The 24,023-nt window shown below is 40.5% G+C and overlaps 1 protein-coding gene across 6 annotated transcripts in view; it reads right to left on the reverse strand.

Moving 5' to 3' along the window:
- Window positions 1-1,420: 1,420 nt before the first annotated feature.
- The window catches only part of LOC140892677 (nodulin homeobox-like), a 37,425-nt gene continuing 14,822 nt past the window's right edge, over window positions 1,421-24,023 (reverse strand). For 2 of the 6 annotated variants that reach the window (XR_012152879.1, XR_012152880.1), the window contains 5 exons: window positions 9,014-9,683; window positions 8,730-8,927; window positions 7,891-7,953; window positions 7,483-7,516; window positions 6,573-6,775 (listed from right to left, as the gene is read on the reverse strand). Coding sequence is in view for 3 of the 6 variants with exons in the window: in XM_073301630.1 (XP_073157731.1) it covers window positions 7,927-7,953; window positions 8,730-8,927; window positions 9,014-9,196 (408 nt within the window). In the remaining 3 variants the exon portion in view is untranslated. Of the gene's footprint in view, window positions 1,541-6,572; window positions 6,776-7,159; window positions 7,954-8,729; window positions 8,928-9,013; window positions 9,684-24,023 lie in introns of those variants that run through there. The other 4 variants (XR_012152882.1, XM_073301630.1, XM_073301629.1 and 1 more) reach the window with 4 other exon arrangements.

Consider the following 24,023-nt stretch of genomic DNA (forward strand, 5'->3'; position numbering starts at 1 on the left):
TGTAGTATTTATTGTATCATATTAGACAACAAATCAAGGTAGCCACATTTAAGGTACCGTGTAATGATGTAAATAGATAACAATAAATCATCCAAATTATATCTACAAATAAAGATCAATTAGTAAAACAAAATAAAAATAGAAAAAGGGAAGAATATACAAAATATAAAAAATCTTACTTGACCAACAATGAAGAATTTTCACCTTGACATAAAAGGATTTAGCTTGCCATGAACATAAGACTCGAGAGTAAGGATAAAAGAAATTTCATACTTAAACTTGGAGAAATATGCACACTCAAACTCTTATTTTTACACACACAATATTTTTTTTACAAGTGAGAAATTCTCTACACTTTTGCACACTATAAAGATTATACAAAAGATCTATTTATAGGTCAAATGAGAGCAAGAGTCCAAGACTCATTAAATATTGAATAGTAAAGTTGGTGGGTGTTTGTCTCCTTGAATGTCAATACTTTGACCCAACATTAATTGGAATGTTTGATGCCTTCAACCACCGATTCAGCCTTTCCATTCAACTTAGAACATGTAGCAAATTTTGTGTAGATATGTTTGGACATATAATTCACCTTTTTGGGGTAAAAGGTTAAATAGTTATGATATTTTTACTACAAGCTGGTCATAGTAAAACTAAATTTGTATCCTTTTTTTATTTTTGATAATTTGATCATCTTAATGAGGTTTTTGGAATTTCTTATCTTCTAAAAAGTTGAAGATGCCTCTTTTGTGATTCTACAGGATTTGAGATTACTCCAATATGACCTATGTAGCTTGAGTAATTTTATTTTTACCAAACCTGCGCAAACCGTAAAATAAAATATTTTTAGTAAAACATTTAAATATAAAAACTTAACACTAAAACAATACAACTTCATAATTTTAATGAAACTTTAATTTCAAAACACACTTTTAAACATATAAATAATTAAAAATTTTAATTTTCATCAACGGACCCCATGTACACCTCCGTGCATGGGTCCGTGCACAAAAAATGCACAAAAACCCCAACTCTCTGTTTTCTGCACGGACCCAGTGCATCCTCCATGCCCGGGTCCGTGCCCAACATTTCAAAATCACAAAGTTACTGCCTAGAACCTTGTTCACATGGACCCATGCACGGATGCAGGTCTGGGGTCCGTGCATGAACAAAATCTGCACAAAACAAAATACGAAGGTACACAAACCCCTACACGGACGTAGGCACAGGGTCCGTGCCCTGCATACTTTCTGAAAAATAAAACTCAGGCAGCAGAACATTCAATACTATCCAACCTCAAAATCCTCATTTCTAACATACATAAATTCATACAACTTGTTAACAACAATACATGAAGTTCTAAAATTGATCAACTATTCTGAAAGTAGAACATGCATCGATACAACTAATTCAACCTCACTAATATACATAACAAGTTAAAACGATTTCAAACTACAAAATCAACTTCTAAACCAAGTCCTCACTTCTATCATCACAATCCCAGTCTAGTCATGCTGCCTCTGACTCGAACCTGTCCCACCTGTTGCCAAGTACACATACAAAACAAGACAACAATCGGATAATTCCGGTGAGAATAATATTCCCAGTAATAGAGACATAAACATGCAATAAAGATCATATATCAAATCAAGATATATCAATTCAAGTTATAAACTAAATGTAATGCATGTGTCATGAAATGATTCATTTCTCGAGATTCGTATCCGATCCCCGCATCAAAATTCGTATCCGATCTTGATATGATTATGTCCACTTCCTATAGTTCGTATCCGGCTCGATATCAAAGTTTGTATCCAACTTGACATCCTGATAAATGCAATATGATTCACATAGGCATTAGTTAAATTTGCATTCCACAACTCATGTAGTGACCCTTACCGAGATCACCTACTAAACATAACTTATGCATGCAATTAACTTAATCAAACACTAAACCACAATAAGCTGTGGAAACCATAAACAATAATCCAATCCCAAGAAAAGGAATCTCTAAATATCCAAATAGTTTATACAACCAAATCAAAAGCTATATCAACCCAATAACAACAGAATAAAAACCTAGACGAAGCTCCAGCTGGCTAACCACTGCCTAGCCCCTCTTGGATCCACCCGCCTCATCCAATCACAAACCTGCCCCAAGAAATAGGGTATCCAGAAACACAGAGTACGAGACGTGAGCATAAAATGCTCAGCACGAGAGTATTAGTATACATGAATGCAAGAGTACCGCCTACTGAATATAGGTCAAGAATCAGATAACGAAGACAGACCGGGCCCTGGTATGTAGCACGTTGTGCCGTTGCTTCAGGAGGTGGCTCACATACCGAAATAGTAGTGGATATGCCAGACCCAAATCGATGGAAGTCCATCCACTAACAGGATAGGATAAAACCCTACTAACAGACATCTCAAAAGAGACAACTTAAGATGCAAACGTATGCAGCATAAAATCATATCATATAAATCATGCAGTCACATAATACATGCATACTCAGTCAGGATATCTCGAACAGTATTTTTGTACCTAACACCGAATTTTTAACTAAGCTGGAAGAAGAAAACCCCTAGCTGTCTTAGGTCCAAGCCCCGACCCGACCTGGTCTCAAGACTGACCAGACCTGGCCTCTCGCTTCAAGCCCGACCTGAGCTGCACCTGGTCAAGTCCAACCTGAACTGCACCTGGTCAAGCCCGACCTGAGCTGCACCTGGTCAAGCCCCGAGCTACTCCTTCCCGAACTCCCGAGCTAATTCTCGGTCCGAGTAGAACTAAGAAGTGAGATGAAATGGTGTAAAAATGACCGAACCCCCGACTCCTATTTATAGAGGATGAGTCGGGATAGGTGTCAACCGAGTGCATGACACCTGGCAGGACACTAATCGTGCCTTAGCTTCAGCCACGTGTTCCTTCCCGACCTGAATACCATGTGCTCTTCCATGATCGAACACTACCTTGGCCTTGCACAATACTTTCTTGAGCACCCTAAGCCCCGACCCGAGCCATGTTCTTCCTTAGCCGAGCCCCTCATGTCCGAACCCTATCTTGGTTTTCTTCTTGACCGACCCGAGCCCCAAAGGAAAGACTCAAGCTCAAACCAAGCTCCATACCCAAGCCAAACACATACACATGACCGAGCCCTAGCTCCATGCCCGAGCCCTTGTTGATCAACCATGACCGACCTGAGCCCATGGTCAAATCCATCAACCCTTTCTCATTCTCATGCCATGTGTTCTTGTTAATAAAATATTTATTAGATCTAAACATAATTAACCATTTAATCTTGTAAATTGGAAATGGGCTACAACATTCTCCCCCACATGAGATATTTCGTCCTCGAAATCAGGTTTTAAGTACTGAATGTAAAACAAGATGCAGAAACATTCTTTTATTCAAATGCAAAATTTACAGAGTTTACAACTGAATACAACTCGAAAATGAAATCAAAATACTCAGGATGTTCTGTGCGTATCCTGCTTTTGAGCTCCCAAGTGGCTTTTTCAGTGCCTCGGCGCTGCCACTAAACTAACACTAGGGGAATGACTTTATTCCGCAAGACCTTATCCTTATGATCCAGGATACGAATAGGTCTCTCAATATAAGTCAAATTATTTTCCACCTGAACCTCAGACTGTTGTAGAATATGAAATGGATCTGCCACATACCGTCGCAACAGAGATACGTGGAACACGTCGTGAATACTGGACAGATACAGTGGCAAAGCCAGACGATAGGCCAAATCGCCAATTCTCTCTAAGATCTCAAACAGACCGATGAACCTGGGAGACAACTTGCCCTTAAGGCCAAATCTGAGAATCCTGCGGAAAGGTGACACCCTCAGAAACACTTTCTCCCCAAAATCAAACTGCAGAGGCCTACGCTTAGTGTTAGCATAGCTGGCCTGACGATTCTGTGCAGTCTTAATTTGTTTCTTGATCTGATCAACAACATCTACTGCCTGTTGGATAAAATATGGTCCCTCAGCCTGTCTCTCCCCCACTTCTTCCCAGAAGAGTGGAGTACGACAACGTCACCCGTACAACGCCTCAAAAGGTGTCATCCCAATGATAGTATGATAGCTGTTGTTGTACGCAAACTCGATCAATGGCAAATGATCCTGCCAGGCTGTACCAAAGTCCATAGTGCAAGCTCGAAGCATATCCTCCAAAGTACGGATAGTGCGTTCTGACTGACCATCTGTCTCCGGATGATAGGCAGTACTCAAGCTGAGAGTAGTGCCCATCGCACGCTGAACACTCCCCCAGAACCTAGAAGTGAACCTGGGGTATCGATCGCTGACAATGCTCGCAGGCACTCCATGAAGTCGAACGATCTCCTAAACATACAAACGGGCCATACGATCCACAGTGTACTCTTGGCTATAGGCAATGAAATGCACTGACTTGGTGAGTCGGTCCACCACAACCCAAATAGCATCACAATTCCTCGAGGACATCGGCAAATGGGTCAAAATCCATAGTGATAAACTCCCATTTCCACTCTGGAATAGGAAGACTGTGAAGCAAACCTCCAGGTCGTCGGTGCTCTACCTTGACCTGATGACACACCAAACATCTCGAAACATACTGATACACGCTGCGTTTCATCCCCTTCCACCAAAACCGAGTACGTAGATCCTTGTACATCTTGTTGCTCCCCGAATGAATACTCAACTTGGAATCACAAGTCTACCAGACAAACACAAAAAACCATCTGACTGATAGTGAAATCCCAATGTACTACCCTCGTTGGCTAGACGAGCCAAACACTGGGTCTTCGAATCAGACATCTGAGCATCCCGAATCCGCGAATACAAGGCTGGCTCAGATAATATCGCAAACATCTGGATACTCTGCATACCTTTCTTATGCTTGAAGGTAAACCCTGAAGAACAACAATCTCTAATCGCACTAGACATCGAACAAGTCTGAAGTGCGGATAGTCGCACCTTGCGACTCAAGGCATCAACAGTGAGATTAGCAACTCCCGGATGGTACTTAATCTCGCAATCATAGTCCTTAAGCAAATCCATCCAACGCCTCTGCCTCATGTTCAACTCCGCCTGAGTGAACAAATACTTGAGACTCTTGTGGTCGGTGAAGATCTCAAATTTGTCACCATACAGATAATGACGCCAGATCTTCAAAGCGAACAAAATGGCTGCCAACTCCAAATCATGAACTGGATAATTGTCTTCGTGCAACTTCAACTATCAAGAAGCGTACGCGATCACATGCCCATTTTGAGTCAGGACACAAACCAACCCCTGAAGAGAAGCATCTATGTAAAAGTTCATAAAAATTCTCCTCGCAATCGGAGGACCACTCGAAATCAACACCCTTGCGGGTAAGCTGCGTCAACGATCGAGCTAGCTGAGAGAAGTTTAGAATGAAACGACGATAATAATCTGCATGCTAGACCTAGAAAACTACGGATCTCAGTGACCGTCGATGGACGCGACCAATTAAGTACAGCTTCAATCTTGCTCGGATCAACAGAAATCCCCTCCCTGGATATGATATGGCCAAGAAAAACCACTCGCTCCATCCAATCTTACCGAGATCACCTACTAAACAGAACTTAGGCATGCAATTAACTTAATAAAATAGTAAACCAGAATAAGCTGCGGAAACCATAAACAATAATACAATCCCAAGAAAAGGAATCTGTAAATATCCGAATAGTTTATACAACCAAATCGAAAGCTGTATCAACCCAATAACAACAGAATAAAAACCTAGACGAAGCTCCAACTGGCTAACCACTGCCTATCCCCTCTTGGTTCCACCCGCCTCGTCCAATCGCAAACCTGCCCCAAGGAATAGGGTATCCAAAAACACAGTGTACGAGACGTGAGCATAAAACGCTCAGCACGAGAGTATGAGTATACATGAATGCAAGTGTACCGCCAACTGACTAGAGGTCAAGAATCAGATAACGAAGAAAGACCGGGCCCTGGTATGTAGCACGCTGTGCCATCGCTTCAGGAGGTGGCTCACATACCGAAATAGTAGTGGATACGTCGGATCCAAATCGATGGAAATTCATCCACTAACCGGATAGGGTAAAACCCTACTAACAGACATCTCAAAAGAGATAACTCAAGATGCAAATGTATGCAGCATAAAATCATATCATATAAATCATGCAGTCACATAATACATGCACACTCAGTCAGAATATCTCGAACAGTACTTTCGTACCTAACACCGAAGTTTGAACTAAGATGCACTACAAGAAAAACGCAAAAAGACAACGGATTTTATCCGTTGTCGTAGGGGGTCTAAAACTGTTGTAACTGATGGTGTTGTTAAAAGTATCCCCTACGACAACGGATAATATCCGTTATCGTTTAGGGGATACTTTTAACAACACCATCAGTTACAAAAGTTTTAAACCCCCTACGACAACGGGTTTTATCCGTTGTCGTTTTTCATATAAAAAACAAAAAAAAATTAAAAATAATATACAAATTTCAATATTATAAATAAACCAAAATTTAAATTTCAAAAATAAAATTTAATATACAATATTTTAATATTACAAATCACTCGAAATTAAATTCTAATGCAATGCACACTAAAGAAAAATACAAAAAAATTTTAGAATATAGGAACCAGAGACGTGAACATAACATAGAATTGTACAAGTAAATGAATGCAAATCATATTCTGAACTTAACACGCAAAACCAAAACACATTTAGGTTGGCCTTGTACTTCGCCCACCACCTCGTAAAGCCAGCCATCACCTCCAAAAGCTATCCATAATGCAATACTTATATTCAGGTCCAGAAAAAAGAAATAATGGCAGCAGACTTTAATCAAAAAATATTTTTTCTTGATTTCATACTTTCATTTGATCTAATCATGATGATATGTACTGGCAAGATTCATAAGACATTAAGTTCCATAAAACACGAACTAGACTTATGATGATATATAATGAAAATCTTCAGAAGCTAATTAATCCCATAAAACAAGTTCTTCTAAGTTCTACCTTAGACAACAAAAATTAGTAAATATTAGAAAATATCAAAATACGAATTCTTTTACAATTTCAATTTTATTTTTTGCCAACTATTGTTTAGTAATTCTTGCCGATGAAACTAGCTAGCTAATGCACGATTTGACTTGTTCTCAATAACCACATGCACCTTTTATCTTACAAATTAACTTACCCCAACAAATACATTATTTCCCTAAAAAGAATATAAAAAAATAAATCAAACGGTTACTACCTTAACATTTCAGTATTAATTTCACCACTCACTGAATAAGAAAATCTAATATATACCAAAAAATAAGTACAACCTTCAGCTAATTATTTTGTACTACCTTTTCAAAATCATTTCATTTTCTCATGATTAATCATTAGTGCTTAAAGCAAAAGACATACAATATTCCACAATATTTGGGGTTCAATGTTATGCAGCTAGTGAAGCAATTAGCTCATGTAATATTGTACCTTTTCCAAGTAATTATCTCATGTAATATTGTACCTGACATTTGACCAATTCCAAGTTAGCAGTCACGACATCAAATCACCCTCAAAAACCAAAAAAACCAAGAAGAAATGTAACACACAGTAACCAAAGATATAACAACTTCAGTAGCAACAAATTCATACTAGTAGGTTTCCAAGCCAAAGCTTCCAGCCAAAAATGTTTTATTGGTAATTAGAGAGTAAAATTACGAGTTAGTTAATCTTTAGTGAAACAATCGAAGACACTTATTATAATATCATTTTCATTCATCATTCCTATATTTGTACACAGTAGATTCCTTTCAATGTTGAGACTCTGTTGGAGAGGGTTCACAGGGCGGAGCCACAACGAGTGGAGTGAACAAGAGAGAAATACATGAAGCAAATTACCTTGCATTCAGGCTTATTTAGCATATAGGTCCCACCCTATACAGCACTAAGGCGAGCAAATACCTGGAATATTAAGTAGCAGAGAGAAGCTAACATGAGGCAGAATATCTGAGAGAATAAAAAAAGATCGAGGCAGAGTGCAAAAGGAAATAATCTTTTCTTAGTGATAAAAGACAAAGCAAATATCTCAAGCAACCACAGCCAATTAAACTTCGATAAAAAAATATTGGTGCATGAACCCTGAATCGAGAGTAGCTAAACCTAACAAATTGATCAAATGATCTAAAATCCCAACCAAATCAAGAAGCATAAAAAGAAACTAAATCCCCGATCCCAATTTCAGTTTCCCTCGTTCTTTATAAGCTACCAGCTCAAAGTAAGCTCGATAGGTAAAAATGTTGACTAAAACTTTAATCCAAATTCAACTGCGCGCAAAGATGACATAATGATGGGAACTAAGTTGCACCAAAAATGTCGCATATATTTTTTTTAAAATCCTATAGATATGTATAATATAACATTTAAATCGCCTCCTTCCCATAAAAAAGTTGATTCAGACCAAAATATGAATTATAGAAGCATACAAGAAATGAACAGAAAATCTACATACTCGGTTATGGTCGATGACGTCAAGATATTAAATAATTTTTTTCTTGCACGACTTTATGAAAAGAAAAGAAAGAGTTTCACCCGTTTTCAAAAAGATGTTTTCTAAAAGATAGGACAGCATGAGTGCATGACATAGCTTATGGTTCTAGAGATTTTATTTTATTTTATTGTGATAGGAAATGATGCTTAAGATTCTAGAGAATTAACTTTAAAAGAAATCAAATACTTACCTGTCCAAGTCGCACAGCCTTTGGAGAAGACGCTGATCTTTCAGCAGATTTTAGGCACCGGGATGCAAGATCACACATGGAATGCAGCTGAAGAATACCACATAACAAGTACCTAAAAGTGGACTTGTCCCTTTCCCAAGCCATAATCACTGCAATCAGGCGCAAAGGAAGACATCTTGCAAATTTTTCCGCATCAATCTGCAGACCAATGTAACACCCTATCAATATTTCATGGCAGAAACTTAAGGTTAATAATAAATCATAACATTGTAATTCATTCTAACCTGAAACTGTGATCCATCATCAGCAACATATCGGATAATATAGGTCCCAGAATCCTTTATTAGTTTTCTAAGCTGTTGAGCGCTAAGATCGTGAAGTGTATTTACAGCAGCAACTAAATCAAGAACCTTTATAAAGATGTACCATAAAAAATTATCATGCAATTTGTTGAAACTTTTCCACATATAACCATGCCTAAAAAATTATATGTTGAGAGAAAGATCAGCCTCCTCACGTATTTTAGAGAAAACAAGTTTTGGAATAAAAAAATGGTAGTTTTTATTTGAATAAAGCCCATTGTTTAATCACTTGAAAAAAGAGTGTGTAGAAGAAAAAATGGATAGGCAAGACAAATTGCATCAAGAAAACGAAAGTCCTGCAGTTTTCCATTCAAGGGTCAGTCAAATGAGGTCATCTACTGAAACTCTTGGGCTAGCTCAAGTTCTCCTAATGATAACTATATAAAATGTAAAATATATTAATGAAGAAACTGTATATAAACTGGACTTTCATGCATACACCATAAAAAAGCAACAAAAGATGAAAAGCCTTGCAGATTCATAACAAATTTCTGAACACAAACTCACTGGCTCAGCTCGTCCTCTGGATTAAGTGTTTATCAGCTCAGTGCTGGTGGAAGCTTCATCCCTTGATGATCTCATGTTTCAATATCTAAAAAGAATATACAATTTTGAAATTTTCAACATATATTTTAGAAGGTTCAAAATTCTGTCACAGATTACACAATTAGAATTGTATCTACAGAATTAGAATCAGTCATATACACATACACAATTCCAACAACAACTAACCAATCACCAGAGACACCAATCACCTGGCAATGAAAATTAAAAACAAATGGATGGGCAAAAAAATTAATATATTGACTAAACCAGTTTCAAACTACTATTCATACTCATATCCATACTCCAATCACAAGAAACCCATACTGCCCACCGAAAGAAATGCAATAATGACGAACACTCAAATTACTAATAAAATAAGGAAATAAAAACGTACAATAAAAAATACAAACCATAATTTAAAAACAACATCACACTGGATCTCACAACATGAAAATGTTCATTCATTAACAACCCCCTTCCATCGGTGTCCAACAAAAAAACTTCAGCAAAATTTTGAAACGAAATGTGCAGCTTCGTAGAAAACCTAAAAAATTAGGAACACTTGTCGAGAAAACCCCAAAGTCGATCGGGAGTCAAATACAAGGAGTTTAACAAAAACTTGAATCCACACTAGAATACCAAGAATCAATCAAAAATCGGCGTTCAACTCACCAAAAAAGAAGCGCATAGAAGAAAATCTCGGAAATACTTCGATCGCACGAAAAAAGAGCTCAAATTAGTCGATCTTTGGCTCAAAATGAAGATTATGTTGTGGGGAACAAAACCACAAAATAATTTTTATGATTCAGGAGAAAAGGACGGTGATTCGATGGCAAGAGTGGGTGGTTAGGGTTGAGAGACGAGAAAGGAACATCCACGGCACAAACTTGAAGAAGATGAAAATGAAATAAGACGATGCACGTGCAAGTCACGGAAAATAATATATATATTTTTAAAAAAATAAAAAATCAAATACAACGGTTTTTAGAACTGTTGTCGAAGAACCTCAAAAAACACGCTTATAGACAACGGTTTTTTAAAACTGTTGTCGTAGAACCTTAAAAACAAGCTCATAGACAACGGTTTTCGTAGACCATAAAAAAAACCGTTAAACGACAACAGTTTTTAAAAACCGTTGTATTTGACATATAACCGTTGTCTTTGTTTATTAAAATATTGTCAACAACAACGGTTTTCGTAAAAACCGTTGTTAAATACCATAAGACAACTATTTTTTAAAAAAACCGTTGTCTTTTCTATGTTGTTGATACACAAATTGGTTGTATTGATGGAAGAAGACAACCCCTAGCTGTCTTAGGTCCAAGCCCCGACCCGACCTGGTCTCAAGATTGACCCGACCTGGCCTCTCCCTTCAAGCCTCACCTGAACTGCACCTGGTCAAGTCCGACCTGAACTGCACCTGGTCAAGCCCGACCTGAGCTGCACCTGGTCAAGCCCCAAGCTACTCCTCGGTCCGAGTAGAACTAAGAATTGATCGATTGCCATGACCAATTTTGTAGGTGTATGTTAGGAATTTACATTTGTTTTTATTGTTGTTGGATTTATTAATGGGCCTGGTTTATGGCCCAATATGAATTGTCATATGTAATAAAAGTGGGCCTGGTTTATGGCCCGTTTCCACCCCTTAAAATGTATCCCCTACTTGTCATGGTTATTTATTGTAAATACATTAGACTTAGTGGGAGATGAAGATTTGAAGACGGAGGTGGGCCTAGCAGACAATAAAGACTGAAGAAATGTAAATTGGAAGCTCAATGTAATAGGATTGCATTGCATACCTGCATATTACCTAGGATTGGACTAAGACTCGTGATTGGCAACCACGGGTCGATTAGAAATGGAATCGATCATCCTATATAATATATGATATTATCGTTGTATGCATGTTTTAGACAAAATTGTATGAATCCCGCAAGCATACAAATTTTAAAATGATGAGACAAATTTTCAAAATTAAAATCCCTCATTTTAAATATGATTTAAAATTGATATCAAGATAAATAAAGGAAATTTAAAATTGTTTAAATGTTCCTACCTTCCATCAACGATCAATGTATGAGATGCTACCCGCGAATACGGTCCGGCTCATATTATTGGGGGGGCCCGTTCGTCGGAAAGTTGTACATTGGATCGACACATGTTGTAAGTTGGGTGGAACTCCCATGGGATCGGCTCATATTATTGGGGGATCCACATGGCGACCGTCCATCACAACTTAATATTGATGGGTCATCTTGACATGTCACAATAAACGGCGTCATATTATTGGGCCCTTATTGGACATGAGGTAAAAACGTGGAGGTTGCTTTGGAAGCAATTGGGCTCTACCTTTTGAAAATTATGGTTGGCTGATATTATTCGGGACCATAGTTTGTCAATTGGACTCTATGTTCTCACTAAGGAAAACAGTTTCCTGTTTTCACTACAGGGTAGTGAAATCGTTAAAATAGTGGGAGTGAGATTCATAAAATAAATTTCGCCTATTTAATGTCTTAGTAAATTAATTAAACAATCACTGATAATTGTCTGTTTCTTTTCAGTATTTCATAAAGATGAATTCGCGTAATCCACTTTTCTCTATCCTCGAACAAAATAAATTGACTGGCGCAAACTATAAGGAATGGTTCCGTAAGTTGAATATTGTCTTGACTTCGGAGAAGATGCTCTACGTGTTAGAAAAATCTCCTCCGAAGGAAGCACCAGCTGATGTAAGTCCGGAAGAGTTGGCCAAACTTGATACATGGTGGGACCATGATATCAAGGCCAAATGCTATATGCAAGCCTCGATGTCTGATGAACTCCAGAGGCGATTTGAGGATACCGTGAATGCTGCTGACATTCACGTACAACTCAAGGAACTTTTTGGGGCTCAATCGAGAGCTGAAAGGTTCGCTACTGTAAAAGAGCTAATGACGTGTCGCATGCGTGAAGGGAATTCGGTCCGTGATCATGGGGTACGAGTGATTTGGCTCATACAGAAGTTGGTAACGCTTGATTTGGTGTTGGAGCATGAACTCAACGTGGACTTATTACTTCTATCTCTTCCTTCTTCGTTTGACGGATTTGTGGTGAATTTCAATATGAACAAGATAGAGGCCTCCCTTGAAAAGATGGTCAATATGCTTGTAACATATGAATCCACTTTAAAGAAGGATAAACCGGCTTTCTTGGTGGGCTCCTCTTCTTCTGCTAAGAAGGGGCCAAGTACAAAGGGTAAGAAACGTTCTGCCCCACCCAAGAAAACCGAACCCGAGAAGAAGTACAAGACAAAGGCTTCAAACATGGAAAAGTCCAAGAATGTTTGCCATTACTGCAAGAAGTCCGGTCATTGGAAACATAACTGCAAGGAATATCTAGAGCAGTTGCGAACTGCGAAGGGTATGTTCTATATTGAAATAAATGTTTCACTTAATACTACTTCTTGGGTATTGGATACCGGATGTGGATCTCACATTTGCAATGATTTGCAGGTGATGACAAGAAGTCGCAAGCTTAGAATGGGTGAGACCCAGCTGAGGCTCGGAAATGGTTCCACAGTTGAAGCTAAAGCTGTGGGAGATTTTTATTTAATTTTGCAGAACGATTTTATGTTACTTTTGAGAGATGTTTTATTTGTTCCAGATTTGATTAAAAACATTATTTCTGTTTCTATGCTTGATAGAGATGGTTATTCTTGCAATTTTGTGAATGGGATTTGCAATATTTACAAGAATGAATGTTTGATTGGAAATGGACAAATTGAAAACGATCTATATAACTTAAAATTAAAAGACGTTCCAATAAATTATGTTGATAAACCGGTAACAACAAACAAAAGGAAAATCGATAGTCAAAACCCGGCAAACCTATGGCATGCTAGGCTAGGTCATATTTCCTCATGGAGGATGAACAAGCTAGTGGGAGAGGGCATGTTTGATATGTCTGATATTAACTCTCTACCTATTAAGGGGAAACCTGAGCGTAGTCAAAATCTGTTGGATTTGATCCATACAGATGTTTGTGGTCCATTTAGAATTGGTACTCAATATGGCCACACCTACTTCATTACCTTTACTGATGATTATTATAGGTATGGGTATTTATATTTAATGAAATATAAGTCTGAAGCATTTGAAAAGTTCAAAGAATTCAAGGCTGAAGTAGAAAACAAGCTAGGTAAAAGTATTAAAGAACTTCGATCGGATCGAGGTGGAGAATACTTAAGTACCGAGTTTTTGGACTATCTGAAAGAGAATGAGATTCTCTCTCAGTGGACTCCTCCTATGACACCTTAGCTAAATGGTGTATCAGAAATCGAACTTTGTTGGACATGGTTCGATCCATGATGAGCTTCACTGAGCATCCACCTTCGTTTTGGGGCTACGCGCTTGAAACGGCGGTGTTGTTGTTGAACAACGTCCACACCAAAGCAGTGGACAAAACACCATACGAGTTATGGAATGGCAAAGCTCCTAAGTATTCGTACTTGAGGATTTGGGGATGTCCTGCTTACGTGAAGCAGACAGTGGGAGATAAGTTGGATAGTCGATCTACCTTATGTTATTTTGTAGGGTATTCGAAGAATTCTATCGGATATTATTTCTATCATCCTGCTGAAACAAAGGTGTTTGTTTCAAGGAATGCCACCTTCTTGGAGAAGAAGTTCTTATTGGATAAGAAAGGCGAGATGATGGAACTCGAAGAAATTCGAGAAGAACCCGAAATACAAAATAATGATCCTACACCTCAGGAACCAATGATGGACACGCCTATACCTAGAAGATCCGAGAGGACTTCTAGACCTCCTATTCGATATGGTCTTCTTCTTGAAGGAGATCAAAATGAACCCGACGTTGGATGTGATCCAAGAAACTTCAAGGAAGCAATTTCTGATGCGGATTCAAATTTATGGCTTGAAGCTATGCAGTAGGAAATAGATTCGATGCATACAAACCAAGTTTGGTCTTTAGTAGATCCTCCCGATGGAATTGTTCCAATAGGGTGTAAATAGATCTACAAGAGAAAGCTTGGGCCTGATGGTAAGGTATTGACCTACAAGGCACGATTGGTGGCAAAAGGTTATACTCAAAGACAAGGAGTTGACTATGATGAAACCTTTTCACCAGTTGCAATGTTCAAGTCCATAAGAATCCTTATTGCCATAGCTGCTTGGTATGACTATGAAATATGGCAAATGGATGTGAAGACTGCATTTCTTAATGGAAACATTAAGGAAGAGATCTATATGACGCAGCCTGAGGGATACACATCCATGGGAAGCGAGCATAAGGTTTGCAAGCTTCAGAGATCGATCTATGGTCTCAAACAAGCATCAAGAAGTTGGAACTAGAAATTTGATGAAACAATAAAGGATTTTGGTTTCATCAAGAACCCGGAGGAACCATGCGTGTACAAGAAAGTAGTTAAGGATGATGTGACATTTTTAGTACTTTATGTTGATGACATCCTACTCATTGGGAATGATGTAGGGATGTTGCAGTCAACAAAGATATGGTTATCAGGTAGATTCTTGATAAAGGATTTGGGTGAGGCATCCTATATTCTAGGGATACAGATCTATAGAGATAGATCTAAGAGAATGATAGGACTCACTCAAGCAACCTACATCGACACCATATTGAAACGGTTTTCAATGGATGGGTCCAAGAGAGGACATCTACCAATGTGTCATGGAGTTTCTCTATCCAAGTCTATGTGTCCCAAGACTGATAAAGAGATAGAGAAAATGACACATGTACCATATGCGTCAGCCATAGGTAGTATCATGTATGGGATGATATCTACCAGACTGGATGTAGCATTTGCTCTGAGTGTCACGAGCAGATATCAAGCTAATCCCGATCAAATGTATTGGAAAGCCGTGAAGGACATTCTTAAGTACTTACGAAGGACTAAGAATATGTTCATGGTATATGGAGGAAGAGAACTAAAATTGGAAGGCTATACCGACTCTAGCTTCCAAAGTGACATGGATGACTCGAAGTCAACCTCTGGATTTGTGTTCTTGCTCAATGGTGGTGCTATCTCTTGGAAGAGTTCCAAGCAGGACACCACAGCGGATTCCACCACTGAGGTAGAATACATTGCAGCATCAGCTGCTGCTAAAGAGGCCGTTTGGATGAGGAATTTCGTCCAAGAGTTGGGCGTTATTCCGGAAGTTGTTGGTCCAGTCCCGGTGTACTGTGACAACACGGGTGCCGTTGCTCAAGCAAAGGAACCAAGGTCTCATCAAAGATCCAAACACGCACTGAGGAAATACCACATCATCCGGGAGATCGTGGAAAGAGGAGACATCACTGTCGAAAGAGTGGCCTCTGCAGACAATATCGCTGATCCACTTACTAAGCCCTTGCCAGGACCATTATTTGACAAACATCGCGAAGCAATGGGTCTACGTAGTATGACTAGTTGGCTTTAGGTCAAGTGGGAGATTGAAAAAGTGGGTGCCCGGTGAGCCAACTTGTGGCTAAGGGCTTTGATGACTCTTTGTATAAACAATCTTTTGTTTAATATAATTTACACTTTTATTAATGGCAATGACTTTATCTTTCATCATATTGTTATATTGTGATATACTATTGTTGTTTTGATAAAGACCTTGAATATACTATAGTGTATGTAAGATGTGGTAGTACATAGGGATGTCTATCATGAAACACATCTTATAGTCACTGTATATTCTAAATCGTTCCTAGTCAATTGAGCCGTCTGTTAATAAGGATAAGGATCGCTCGAGTTTGAGACTAGCATTTGCGATGCAGAGTACCACGTTTCATTGGTAAGGAACATAGAGATGTTCGAAGCATGCAAATGGATATTCATACGATGAATGATCGAACTACCCTATCCGGACTTTCCAAATGGTTATCATTTATCGAGTGGATAAAGTCCGCGGTTTTGGTTGTACACCATTAGTCCTTACTACTTGAAACATCATTGAGACTCTATATGCTAGTACTGTGCTTTGACTCGTTTATCGACTCTATTGGGGTCATCAGGTGTCGGGATTGGGTACAGTTACAACACATATAGGATTCGATGCTTTGTGGTCAAGGATTCACGACATACTTGCGAGTGTGGATATCCTATGCAATCTGAGGAGATATTAGTGTGACGAATCTCTGGCCAGAGTACATGATGTGTTTTAAGAAATGGTTTCTTAGTAGCACATGCGATGTCACTATTTGATCTTCAAGATGCGTTGCATAGTTATCGAATCTCGAACGACTCTCGATTTACCAATGGTTGTTGATTCGATCGGGATATATGGATGAAGGGACCGTACTGTACGCTAACCAAAATCTATTGGTTCTTGTAGGCACTATCAGTGATACCTAGGGAATCATGGGGCGATGTTGCTAGGCGCTCTTACCATGATTCGATGGGCAAGTCGGAAATTGTTGTTCCCAGTCACAAGGAGTTGTGAGCCCACGGCTAGATGTATTCCTAAACCATTGAGGGTCACACAGAGTAATGGATTTTTAATCCCCGTTGAGATAGTTAAATTTAAAGAGTTAAATTTAATGAAAAAAGAAGTAGGACTTCTTATTTAAGAGTAGAGGAGTAAGATTTCCTAAAATGACATAGGGATGGGCATTTTTGGAAATCACTGAATTTGGATTCAGAAAAATTTATCTTGACTTTAAAAGATGCAGAAATGGTTTCTGTGCACATTGGTGAAATTGGTTTATCAATCTGAGTCACGATGAATTTTATATTAATTTCTGAAATGCGGGCTTTGCTTGTCAGGCTTGAACTTATGACTAATGGGCCCTAAGCTGTTAGCAGCCCACATTATAAATAAGTTATTGCAGTACAGAAATTATACAACAGAGGTCACAATTTTCAAAAACCTAGCTGATTTTCTCTCTAAGTGGCCGCCCCCTCCCTCTCTACTCGGGAAAATCCAGCCTGTGAATTTTGAATTTGCAGTCTGGTTTAACGGATCAAATTCGTTAATTCTCTTCGTAGAAACTTCTGATAGATTTTCTAGTGCAATCTATCAAAGGGATTAAATCTCTGTTCGTGGACCTGATTGAAGAACATTTCGTCCATCAGTTCCAGGGATATACAACAAGAGTAGAGTAATCTGTTGGTGTCCAAAATCTCGATTCGAGATTGGAGGTAAAAATTTATAATTGTTATTTAATTTTTACACACACAATTTAATCGTAAAGTTTTGATACCCATTATGGAATCGTTCCATATAAAATTTTTAAACTTCCGCTGCACCGGGTATCAATTCTGATTGATCTGATCGCCGTTCTCCAACACTGTCCTCAAGCTCCCAAGTAGCTTCCTCAGTGCCTCGGCGCTGCCACTGAACTAAAACCAAAAGAATGACTTTGTTCCGTAAAACCTTATCCTTATAATCCAGGATACGAAGTGGTTTCTCAACATAAGTCAAATCCTTGTCTACCTGAACCTCAGACCGCTGCAAAATATGAGATTCATCCGCCACATACCGTCGCAACAGAGATACGTGGAACACGTCATGAATACTGGATAGATGCGGTGGCAAAGCTAGTCGATAACCCAAATCGCCAATGCTCTCCAAGATCTCAAATGGACCGATAAACCTGGGAGATAACTTGCCCTTAAGGCCAAATCTGAGAATCTTGCGGAAAGGTGACACTCTCAGAAACACTTTCTCCCCGACGTCGAACTGCAAAGGCCTACTCTTGATATTAGCATATCTGGCCTGACGATCCTGTGCAGTCTTAATCCGTTTCTTGATTTGATCAACAATGTCTTTCGCCTGTTGGATAAACTCCGGTCCCTCAGCCTGTCTCTCCCCCACTTCTTCCCAGAAGAGTGGAGTACGACAACGTCGCCCGTACAACGCCTCAAAAGGTGTCATCCCAATACTAGTATGATAGCTGTTGTTGTACGCGAACTCGATCAATGGCAAATGGTCCTGCCAGGCTGAACCAAAATCCATGACGCACGCTCTAAGCATATCCTCCAAAGTATGGATAGTGCGCTCCGACTGACCATCAGTCTCCGGATGATAGGCAGTACTCAAACTGAGAGTAGTACCCATCGCACGCTGAACACTTCCCCAGAATCTAGAAGTAAACCTGGGGTCCCGATCGCTGACAATGCTCACAGGCACTCCATGAAGTCGAACGATCTCCTGAATGTACATCTGTGCCATACGATCCACATTGTACTCCCGGCTATAGGCAATGAAATGCGCTGACTTGGTGAGTCGGTCCACCACAACCCAGATAGCATCACAGTTCCTCGGGGATACCGGCAAATGGGTCACAAAGTCCATTGTGATAAACTCTCATTTCCATTCAGGAATAGGCAGACTGTGAAGCAATCCTCCAGGTCTTCGGTGCTCTGCCTTGACCTGTTGACACACCAAACATCTCGAAACAAACTGATAAACACTGCGTTTCATTCCATTCCACTAGAAACGAGTACGTAGATCCTTGTACATCTTGTTGCTCCCAGGATGAATACTCAACTTAGTGCGATGTGCCTGAGACAAAATCTCCTCTCGCAACTCTTCATCCTGCGGAATCACAAGCCTACCAGACAAACACAGAAAGCCATCTGACTGATAATGAAATCCAAACGAGCTACCCTCGTTAGCCAGACGAGCTAAATGCTGGGTCTTCGAATCAGACATCTGAGCATCTCGGATCCGCGAATACAAGGCTGGCTCAGATAATATCGCAAACATCTGGATACTGTGCATACCTTTCTTATGCTTGAAGGTATAACCTGAAGTACAACAGTCACTGATCACACTAGACATCGAACAAATCTGAAGTGCGGATAGTCGCACCTTGCGACTCAAGGCATCAGCGGTGAGATTAGCAGCTCCCGGATGGTACTTAATCTCGCAATCATAGTCCTTAAGCAAGTCCATCCAACGTCTCTGCCTCATGTTCAACTCCGCCTGAGTGAACAAATACTTGAGACTTTTATGGTCGGTGAAGATCTCAAATTTCTCGCCATACAGATAATGACGCCAGATCTTCAAAGCGAACACAATGGCTGCCAATTCCAAATCATGGACTGGGAAGTTGTCTTCGTGAAGCTTCAGCTGTCTAGAAGCGTATGCGATCACATGCCCATTCTGAGTCAGGACACAACCTAACTCCTGAAGAGAAGCATCCGTGTAAACCACATACCATCCAGATCCTGACGGTAATGCCAAAACCGGCGCAGAAGTCAACCGCCGTCGAAGCTCACAGAAATTCTCCTCACACTCGGAAGACCACTCAAAATCCACACCCTTGCGGGTAAGCTGCGTCAACGGTCGAGCTAACTGAGAGAAGTTCAGAATTAAGCGACGATAATACCCTGCTAGACCCAGAAAACTACGGATCTCAGCAACTGTCGTCGGACGCGACCAAATTAAGTACCGCTTCAATCTTGCTTGGATCAACAGAAATCCCCTCCCTGGATATTATATGGCCAAGAAAGACCACTCTATCCATCCAGAACTCACACTTGCTTAGCTTGGCGTACAACTGCTCATCTCGAAGAGTCTGCAGTACCAACCGCAAGTGAGAAACATGCTCTTCCGTATTACGCGAATACACCAGGATGTCGTCAATGAAGACCACGACAAACTTGTCCAAATATTCCCTGAAGACACGGTTCATCAGATCCATGAATATAGCCGGCGCATTAGTCAAACCAAATGGCATCACTAGGAACTCGTAATGCCCATAGCGAGTATGGAATGCAGTCTTGGCTACGTCCTGATCACAGACTCTCAACTGATGATACCCAGATCTCAAGTCAATCTTGGAGTAAACTGACGTGCCCTGCAGCTGGTCGAACAAATCATCAATACGAGGCAACGGATACTTGTTCTTCACAGTGACTCGGTTCAGCTGCCGATAGTCAATGCACAACCGCATCGACCCATCCTTATTCTTTACAAAGAGAACAGGAGCTCCCCAAGGAGATACACTAGGACGAATGTACCCCTTTTCCAAAAGATCCTGTAGCTGATTCTTCAACTCATGCATCTCTGACGGAGCCAGACGATACGGTGCTCTAGAAATAGGCAAAGTACCCGGCATCAACTCTATGCCAAACTCGACTTCCCTAGCAGGAGGAAAACCCGGAATCTCATCAGGAAATACATCTGGAAATTCATCCACAACAAGAATGCTCTCTATCCCAATACTCTCAGCAGACAAATCAACTGCATAGATAAGTTAGCCTTCCCCGCCAGACTCTAGAGCTCGACAGGCTCTCAAAGCTGATACCAAAGGGATCGGGGGTCGCACTCTCTCACCATAGAAAAACCAACTCTCACTCCCTTCCGGATGAAAGCATACTAATCTCTAATAGCAGTCCACTGAAGCTCAATAGGTAGTCAACATATCTATTCCCAGAATGCAATCAAAGTCGTCCATCGCCAGGACCATGAGATTCGCTAACAGAACGTTTCCTTCGAACTCTAAAGGGCGACCCATCACTAGACGCTTAGCCAAAGCAGATTGGCCCGTCGGAGTAGAAATAGACATCACTACGTCTAGTGCAATGCATGGTAACTTATGCCTCTTAACAAAACGTGCAGAAATGAAGGAATGAGATGCACCAGTGTCAATAAGTACAAGAGCAGGTATACCATAAATTAGAAATGTACGTGCGATGACTTTCTCATTCTCATCCATAGCCTGATCATGTCTCATGGCAAACACCTGACCAGAAGCTCGTGGCCTCAAATGAGAACTCCCAGCAGACTGTCCCTGCGACCTCTGCTGTACGGTGGCCTGAGAACCCGATCCTGAACCTGAACCAGAACCGCCTCCCCCAGACAGTGGACAATCCCTCTGGATATGACCAGACTCTCCACAACGGAAACAAGCTCCAGAAGCTCTACGGCACTTGTTGGATGGATGGTTCTTCCCACAGTGATCACACTTGTCCTTCTTACCGAAACGGACAACACCTCCAGAACTAGAGGAAGAAGAAGTAAATCCAGACTTCTTCAAAAATTGGGCACGGGGACCCAAAGAACTAGCAGGTCTCGACTGAGAGAAAGACATGTTCCGCCGAATGCTTTCCTCCGCATGGTGACAACGGCTCACCAAACCCTCGTAGGACATGTCGTCGCCAACCGCCACACGGTCATGGATCTCAGGGTTAAGGCCCTGAAGGAACAGATTATACTTCATCTCTGAGCTATCAGCAATCTCGGGGCAATAGGATAGCAGATCAAAGAACTTTTGCTGATACTCATCGATAGACATGGCTCCCTATCGCAGACTCAGTAGCTCGCCTGCCTTCGACTGACGGAGTGCAGGAGGAAAATATCGCTTTTGGAAAGCTGTGCGGAACTCGGCCCAGGTGGCCACTCCTCTTTCCGCAACAATAGGTGCAGAAGTAAACCTCCACCACCTGCGCACACGCCCATCCAGAAGATAGCCAAGGGTCTCTACCTTCTGCTCCTCGGTGCATTGGAAAGTCTGAAAAGTCGTCTTCATGCGGTCTAACCAGTTCTCCGCATCTTCCGGAGACTCACCTCCAACTAAGGGCTTAGGACCCATAGCTAAGAATTGACGCACAGTGAAACGCTCGTCGTCATGATGACGATGAAGCCGTTCTCGACGAGGTTCCCGGTCGGCATCACCCCAACGCCCTGTAAGAGTGGGTGCCCAGTGAGCCAACTGTGTGGCTATGGGCTTTGTTGACTCTTTGTATAAACAATCTTTTGTTTAATATTATTTACACTTTTATGGCAATGACTTTATATTACTTCATATTGTTATATTGTGATATACTATTGTTGTTTTGATAAAGACCTTGAATATACTATAGTGTATGTAAGATGTGGTAGAACATGGAGATGTCTATCATGAAATACATCTTATAGTCACTGTATATTCTAAAACCGTTCCTAGTCGATTGAGCCGTCCGATAATAAGGATAAGGATCGCTCGAGTTTGAGACTAGCATTTGCGATGCGGAGTACCACGTTTCATTGGTAGGGAACATGGAGATGTTCGAAGCATGCAAATGGATATTCATAGGATGAATAGTCGAACTACCCTATCCGGGACTTTCCAAGTGGTTATCACTTATCGTGAGTGGATAAAGTCCGTGCGGTTTTTGGTTGTACACCATTAGTCCTTACGACTTGAAACATCATGGAGACTCTATATGCTAGTACTGTGCTTTGACTCGTTTACCGACTCTGAGGGGGTCATCAGGTGGTCGAGATTGGGTACAGTTACGACACATATAGGAGTCCAATGCATTGTTGTCAAGGATTCACCACATACTTGCGAGTGTGGATATCCTATGCGATCTGAGGAGATATTAGTGTGACAAATCTCTGGCCAGAGTACTTGATGTGATTTAAGAAATGGTTTCTTAGTAGCACATGCGATGTCACTAATTTGATCTTCAAGATGTATTGCATAGTTATCGAATCTTGAGCGACTCTCGATATACCAATGGTTGTTGATTCGATCGGGATATATGGATGAAAGGGACCGTACTGTACGTTAACCAAAATCTACTGGTTCTTGTAGGCACTATCAGTGATACCTAGGGAATCATGGGGCGATGTTGCTAGGCGCTTTACCATGATTCGTTGGGCAAGTCGGGAGGAAAGTGTTGTTCCGAGTCACAAGGAGTTGTGAGCCCACGGCTAGCTGTATATCCCTGAACCATTGAGGGTCACACAGTGTAATGGAGTTTTTAATCCCCGTTGAGATAGTTAAATTTAAAAGAGTTAAATTTAATGAACTAAGAGTTTGGACTTCTTAAATAAGAGTTAAGGAGGGAGTAGGATTTCCTAAAATGTACATAGGGATGGACATTTTTGGAAACCACTGAATTCGGATTCAGGAAAATTTATTTTGACTTTAAAAACGTGCAGACAAGAAATGGTTTCTGTGCACATTGGTGAAATCGTTTCATCAATCGGAGTCACGATGAATTTTATATTAATTTCTGAACGAGCGGGCTTTTGCTTGTCGGGCCCCCAGCTTATGATTAATGGGCCCTAAGGTGTTAGTGGCCTGCATTATAAATAAGTTATTTCAGTACAGAAATTACACAACAACAGGTCATTATTTTTGAGAGCTGAATTTCGAACCCTAGCCTCTTAAAAAACCGATCGGCCGTCCCCTCCCTTTGCTCTGCCCGAGAAAATTCCGGTCTGTGATTTTGAATCGCAGTAAGGAATAACGAATCAGATTCGTGTATTCTCTCGCAGAAAACTTCTGATAGATTTTCTAGTGCAATCTATCCAGAGGGATTAAACCTCTGTTCGTGGACCTGATTGAAGGCGTTCATCGGTTCCAGGGAGAGACAACAAGAGCAGAATTGTTCTGTTGGTGTCCATTAATCTCGTTGCGAGATTTGAGGTAAAATTTAT

This window comes from Henckelia pumila, chromosome 3, assembly GCF_033568475.1.
Source record: "Henckelia pumila isolate YLH828 chromosome 3, ASM3356847v2, whole genome shotgun sequence".
In the NCBI taxonomy this organism is placed as follows: domain Eukaryota; kingdom Viridiplantae; phylum Streptophyta; class Magnoliopsida; order Lamiales; family Gesneriaceae; genus Henckelia; species Henckelia pumila.